Here is a 7,262-nt window from a genome sequence, read left to right as displayed (position 1 = left end):
TCAGCAGAGATCGCTATTTGAATTCCTGCATTATGTACGAATGCAACATGTGATGGTTGTTTCATCCTTTATTACACACAACACAAGGAACCTTTTATCTTCTGTTTACTAGGATGGGAATAAGTACAAAAGAGTTAATATGTAACCGTCCTTTTGTGGATGCCTTTATTTTTAAGAGAAGAAACACTGGACCGAGGGTCATTTGGGCTTGTGGACTGGCAGCAATGTACTCCCTGGCACTGGTTGCGTGCGCAGTTGCTCTGAGCCACTGTGCTCTTGCAGCAAAAGGTAAGCGTCTTCCACTTTCTAACAACCAGTACTATCCTGAAGTGTGAATGAGGGAAGCTGGAGAAAGCAACAGGATTTTAAAGCCTTCGGAAAAGTCTGGTCAAGTGTTTTGAAGGGGAATATTCTCTGAAAGCTATTTCCTCTCTTTTTCCCTTCCATTCCTTCCTCTGTCTCTTCCTACGGTGAGGTGAATTGCTGCATACGAAAGTATAAAATGGAGGAAAACAGAAGAAATATTGACAGAAGTTGTGGAAACCAGGTCGCCTGCATGCCGGGGGCATTGCGTGTGCCAGGAGTTAACCTCGCTCCATCCCTCTGCCCAGCTCCCTGCTCACCTCACTTTCCCCTCCGCTGCAGGGGCTGCCTGGCATACTCCTGCCTTGCTTTTCTCCTCCTTTCCCCCACGCCAAGGGCTCTTGGCACTGATTCATGCACTCTCTCCCTCTGATTGCTACGCATTTCTACAGCACGAGCTTTGTGTTCCTCTGTTCTCTCCCCGCCATGTCAGCAGGAGCCTCTCTCCATGTCCTTTGCAGGAGCGCAGTCTGCACCCTCCATTCCTCCCTCACTGCTCCCCTCCTGTTCTCACTCTCCAGGGGATGGGTTGTTCACGCCGTCAACATGTTAAAGCTGTTTTGGAATCAGAACTGTCTAATGTAACAGTGTGTTTGCCCCACTGAACAGAAAAATTGGGGAAACCAGAGAAAAATAAATTTAATTTAAAAAAAGTAATAATCTCATTTCAGGCTGACCCCACCAAACTAATTTAGATTAAAAATGAAATGTATTAGATTGCTTCTAAGTCCCTCTCACCCTCTTTTGTCCAAGATAATTTACCATAATTGACTCACTTTGCAGAATACCTTCATAAATCCATTTTGAAGCAAAAGTAAATTTTAGTAAAAAAAAGTGACACCAAATCTAACTGGGGCCACTGGTAGATCTGCCGAGGAGAAGAGGAAGAACACATTTTTTTCTGACTAATACTTATAGCAGCCATCAGCTGCCTCAGTAAGTTACGTACCTATAGATTACAGAAGGACCGTTTAGCTCCGTGCAGGAACGTACTATAGTCGAGGACAATACAGAAACCTGTGCTTCCAGTTGAGAAATAAAATCAACTCCAACTTTCTGCCCAATTTCTCGTAAAGTGTCTCCTTTCCTCCAGTCTGTCCCAGGCCACCAGAAGTGCTGTTTGCCACAATTGACGTAAACAAAAGCGTGTATGATGTGGGTGAGGAAATAGAATATACCTGTAGGCCCGGGTTCGTCCCCAACAACGGCCAAAGGAAGTACACCTGCCTCCCGACCGGCAAGTGGCCTCTCAATACGCTGTTGTGCCTACGTGAGTAAAACCAAGTAAATCCTCTTCCTAGATTTTACGCCACCTTGCTGACATGCCATGCACTGACCTGAAAAGAATATTTTGTAGTCCCCGTGATGAATCATCTGGTGTATTCAAACTGATATACTTCTGTTTTCCGATTGTTCTTTCCTTACTTGTCGGAAGACAACTGGGTGTGGGGGAGAAAAGGGGCAAGTAACAGGGGAAGGATCTTCCCATACACGTCCCATGCCCTCCCTTAAGCCTCTGCTCCCAGAAGGGGATGGAGATGGGACCCAGACAAGGTGAACCTTAATCTGACTCAGCCCAGCAGTGCTTATACCCTAATGATGCATGCTGCTTGGTAACACCTGCATTTATCTTATCCCTCTTTGTTCATTTTCATCATTTCATTGCATAGAAGTCATTTTCCTCAGACAATCCAGTGTTAAAAACTACTTAATCACAAAAACTTTGAATCTACTATATTTTGATAGGAATGTAGAATACTTAGACTTACAAAATGCAGTACACAGGAGTGGAGAAACATGAAAGACAGCAGGACCCCTTTAAGACCAACTCATTTCCATTATCCTAGCTTCATGCCTCATGAAATAATATTATCCATTTTTTCTTTAATTAACAGCAAAGAGATGTCCCAGTCCTGGACCCTTGCAGCATGGAAAAATTGATACTATAGACCACCACTATCAGAGTTCTATAAGTTTTTCATGTGAACCAGGGTAAGCGTTCCCTTCCTCATGTTGTTAAATAAATAACTTAAACCACAATATTACATTCTAGTATCACTTGCTGCAGTATTGCAAGCCAGGGAACTTAGAAAACTGCATGTAAAAGCCCACCTCCACTTCAGAAACTAAAAAAAAATTGCATATCTGGTGATCATCCTCTGTTCAGTCTTGGCTATAACATTCTGGAGCTTTGCTACTCCAAAGCAATGTCTTACAGATATGGAAGCCATCAAAATAGCAGAGATTTTATGCAAAGATTTATTCTGGACTGTTTTCCCCTACTTTTTAAATCCTCTTATTACATCATAAGATGAAATCCTACAGCAGAGAGAAGATAATCTCCATCTGAGTTGTTATGCTGTTTGGCTCTGGAGACTGAAAATTTTGTTGCTATCCCTTTCCGAGCTCAGTAAATGAAAACCTGAGGTTAATCCTAATTTGGTCCCTGGAGCGAATGCATTTTTACTCAAGGCTACTTGCCAGTTTTAGAAATGGGGATGCATTTAAAGAAAAATAGTTATGGCAAATGCAGGAAAATATTTGATAGTAGCATGCAGTTCATTTTACTTGGGTAATTAATAAACAGTGCTTGCCTGCGAAGGTCATAGGTGAGACATAGCCTAGAGTTCACTGAAAAACATCAACAGCCTCAGCTACCTCCTTCTTCTGCAAAACAGGAGCAAGATAAGGAATAAATAAATTCAACCATGACACCAAATGTAGCAATGGGATTTGATTTAATTTTGCTAATTATAATTTACTGGTTTTCAGCTGTGTGATACTGAAATGATAGATACACAATAAACAGTTCCTTAAAACTCAGAGTAAGTGCTGGTAATGTAAGTACAGAGGATGGGAGAGAAGCATTTAGAGTGCATCTGGAAATTATATTGGGCTATCTGGCATTAAAATAAAATAATGCACCTCAGTGACTTTAGTTCTAAAGAGTGCTAAGTTCTTTGCAATAGTTTGATCCTAATTGCCATAATTAGCTAGGAACGCCTCCCAGGAAACCATAACATTCACATTAGCAATCACAGATCAATGCTCACTACTTACACATATCCACGGTATTAATCACTTGTAGAAGTTAATATATAAGATGGAATGTTATTTGAAGCGGCAAAACATCCTGTTGTATCAAGCCTTTTGTCTGGGTACTTGTAATACTTGAATACTAACAATATTCCACATTTGAACCTAAACTTCCTTTGAGGTCAGTAAGTGCTAGAACTAGAGAAGGATTTCAGAACTGGACTCTTAATGGTAACCTTTCTTGCAAAGAACAACTTGATTCTTCTCCATGTTCGTTAAGCTTTCTGATAACCAGGTCTTCTTGTTTTCAGTTACAACCTTGTTGGGACAAGAACGAGCCAATGCATGGCAGATGGGAAGTGGAGTGGAACTCTTCCACAGTGTCAACGTACGTGTTTAAATACTGAAGAACTACTCTATCCTTATTATGGCAAGATTCCTTTACATTGCTCAGGATTCCATATACTCTTATTCAGAGGCCTCCTATAGCGCCGTGCAAAAAAATGGTTAGGAACAATCAAGCAGAACCCTGTATGTTTGGTTTTAGATGTGTGGATTCCAGTTTTAGAGAAATAGAGTTTAAAGGTCTGTACAAAAGGCCAGGATCAGGGATGCTATTTACAGCTGAAGGTAAGATGCTTATCCACTCAAATTCATTCTCCCTGTGTGTAAAAAGGGGATATTGTCATGCTTTTGCAACTGTTATATGTGGTTTTGCTATAACCTGTCCTGCATAAACACCTTGCTGAAAAAGCAATATACTGCATAATATTGCCTGAAAAATATAGCAAAAATCATGAATTAATTACATACTCTAAGGCTCCTGAGACTTTTAATCTGAACTTTTTGTTTTGTTAGCTACGCTTCCGTAAAGGGCAGTGTGGGTCGATTTGGTTATAAGCGTGTTGCTCCTGTAATTCTAGTAATAATTTGATCTTTAAGCTTTAATTTCTATGAATGCTGTGCTTTTCTAGCGGTGACTTGTGCGCCTCCCTCACTTCCTGAATTCGGAGTCCTTTCCTACCGTCGCTTAAAACCTGGAAATATTTCTCATTTCCTGGACACAATTACTTTTGAATGTGTACCTCCTCTCGCACTTATTGGGAATGAGACAGCTACCTGCATGGCCAACGGGAACTGGAGCAGCATTCCAGAGTGCAAGGGTAAGTAACTTACTTGTGTCAACACCTAAAAATATTCCTAGAATTGTATATACAAAACTATATGAACAACCTTAGTAATTTATTTTTACAATTGTTATTGCAAACATGCAGTAGAATTATTCTGAAAGTCAGACTCGTGAATGCAAGGCGATTGCTAACAAGATTGCACGCAACATGGGATTGACAAAATATTTGCTGCAGGTATAAAGGTTATATAAACAAAACCTGCTAAACGTAGTTCACAGTGGGGAACCAGAGCCCTCACTCCAGAGCGCGCGAACATTTTATTCTACTAAGTGCTAGGATTAATCTAAGAAATAGACAACCTTACCCTTAGTCCTAAGAACTTCACTGGTTTCAGTGAAATTATGCCACATTTAAGTAGTTTTTGGATATAACCACAGATTGCAATAGATGTATATTTAAAACAAGTAACATTTATTTATTGTGGTTTTTAAACTATCTTTCCTCTGTCTATGCTCTTCTGTGCAAGAGGCTGAAATGAACCACCGTGAAAGTTGCATGTATTTTTCAAAGTATATAGTGTGTCTTTTAGAACCGCAACACTGATAAAGCTTTGTTTTCACTCTTGTACCGCAGTTGTCACATGCCCCACTCCAACAGGAATAGAAAATGGATTCATAGAGTTTGCTGTTCGTAGAACATATCACTATAACGAAAGCGTCAGCTTCGGCTGCCAGTCCAGCTACGTGCTGGATGGACCTAAGCATTCCCGATGTGAAAACACTGGAAACTGGTCCACAAAGCCAACCTGTAAAGGTACACATACACTATCTGTTAGAAACCACGTATCAAATCGAATTTTCCTAAAAGACCGCCGCTCTGATTGTTAATGAGATCTTATACCTTTGTGCAAGAGCTGTCCTCAAAAGAAAACCAAAATAGTAATTTCAAGGCCCTGATATTCTAAGACCACTCCCAACACTGAACGTTGTATGACATGATGTATCTGAATTGACTTCAATAATCAGCCGCGTAACTTTATTTGTCTGAGTATTTCCTCTCCTCTTATTTAATATAATTAGAAATTTTACTGAGGCTGGATTTTCACTGGAAACTTTTGACCCTATACTTAGGGGTATACCTGGGGAAGTACCATGTACATGTGGGACGCGTTATTTTTCGTTCCCAAGTATCACCTGTACAGATTTCTGATGGGATCTATCTACCCACTTTTCAAAATAGAGTTCTAATTATCCTTACATGTTGCTTATAACTGGATTGTTTTACAGGACCATGTAAAATACCAGTTAAGAAAGCTGTAGTATTATACAATGGCGAGAAGAAAAGAGTTCAGAACGACCTTAAGGAAGGCATTCAGCATGGTGAAACTATATCCTTCTTCTGCAAGAATAAAGAAAAATCCTGTGCCTACACCGTAGCTGCTCCGTGTGTGGATGGCAACCTTACTCTCCCCGCCTGTTTCAAAGGTACGAGCTAGGCTAATCATAAAACAGCTTCTGTTGGTGGAATAACAAGTACTTTAGTGTGGGGGCAATGTCATAATTCATCTTCGAGCCCTATTTGACTGGCTAATTCATCTGCCTTGTACTAAACTTATTGGCTATTTAGGAAGAAATGGCCTGAGAGAAGGAGAGAATGCACAGCAAGACTTTTCTTTTGGATTCATCAGAGCCCTGCTTTAATCCCTGCTCTGTTCTTAGATGTTATTTAGACGTGGCCTAGCCCAAAAAAAGGCCATACGTAAAGTATTCCGGGATTTCATGAATCCTCAGATCAACGTCTTCTACAGGGGAAAAGAGCCTGAACGCTGCTGCAGCCTTGAGAACCTGACGTATGCACTCCCATTCTGGTGAATTACTCCCACGTTATGCTGATTGCTAACACACTGGTTCTGACTTTGGGCCAAGAGTGTTAAAAAGCAGCTGACAGCTGTAGTGAGGAATTGATGCTGGAGGAACTCGTTCACAGGCACACAGGTTTTTAGAACAAATAAACAGACTAAATCCTGAAGTTTGTTAGCAAGAGGAAATGCTTTGCGTTTGTTTTATCAATATCCCTTGCATAGAATATTCCTTGTAAGTTTTGTTTTCATTTGTAAGTGAAGGAACAAACACAGCCTATGCATGATGAAAACATCTTTCCTCACATTTGGCTTGGCTTCTGATGGATGTAGCTTAGCTTTCATTACAATAGAAATTAAAATAGTGTATTTCTTCTAGCGCTTTTACTGTGATGCAAAGATTGATTGCTCACCTAGCAAGGTCCATGAGACTTACTGTTTTCAGCTATCACACGTTTCAAGAATTTAGCCCAAGTTCTTAACTTGTTTTCAACAGAACGTGGCTTTTTTTCAACTCTTGTGAAGAAGGACCCATCAGACATGAAACCATGTGAAGATCAAGCATGAATCAGAGAATACAGCACTACATCTCTGCCTTACTGAGACAAAACACTATATACAAAAGGAAAACTTACATTCTGTGAGTGTAAATTTCCAGGTGAACTCCGGACTCTCTGTGAATGCGGTCTCAGCTGTTTTCCCAACCACCATCCCTACCAGCCTCTTTCACAAGCTATGACACATTGTTTCAGCCATTAACTTTCATTCTTTTCTCTGCCTTCTTCAAAATCCCCTCAATACTGCTTCTCTTTCCATATTTCCAACATTTATGCAATTGTAAATGACTTTCTCAACAGCAGCCCCTTTACAATAAA

At 40.4% G+C, this 7,262-nt stretch overlaps 1 protein-coding gene across 1 annotated transcript; it reads left to right on the top strand.

Moving 5' to 3' along the window:
• The first annotated feature begins 224 nt into the window (after positions 1–224).
• APOH (apolipoprotein H (beta-2-glycoprotein I)) lies at positions 225–6,954 on the top strand. The gene is made up of 8 exons (XM_009323771.1): positions 225–288; positions 1,457–1,633; positions 2,259–2,355; positions 3,711–3,787; positions 4,374–4,562; positions 5,163–5,342; positions 5,816–6,013; positions 6,884–6,954. The coding sequence occupies exons 1-8, from the start codon at positions 225–227 to the stop codon at positions 6,952–6,954; spliced, it is 1,053 nt and encodes a 350-aa protein (XP_009322046.1).
• The last annotated feature ends 308 nt before the right edge of the window (positions 6,955–7,262 follow it).

This window comes from Pygoscelis adeliae, unplaced genomic scaffold (assembly GCF_000699105.1).
Source record: "Pygoscelis adeliae isolate BGI_AS28 unplaced genomic scaffold, ASM69910v1 Scaffold75, whole genome shotgun sequence".
Classification (NCBI taxonomy): Eukaryota; Metazoa; Chordata; class Aves; order Sphenisciformes; family Spheniscidae; genus Pygoscelis; species Pygoscelis adeliae.
This window is presented reverse-complemented; position numbering and strand designations above follow the sequence as displayed.

Coding starts and splice junctions, on each gene's coding strand:
- APOH (XM_009323771.1), top strand. CDS start 225: ATGTACTCCCTGGCACTGGTTGCGTGCGCAGTTGCTCTGAGCCACTGT. Junction 289..1,456: donor CTGTGCTCTTGCAGCAAAAG/GTAAGCGTCTTC, acceptor CCTTTCCTCCAG/TCTGTCCCAGGCCACCAGAA. Junction 2,356..3,710: donor AGTTTTTCATGTGAACCAGG/GTAAGCGTTCCC, acceptor TCTTGTTTTCAG/TTACAACCTTGTTGGGACAA.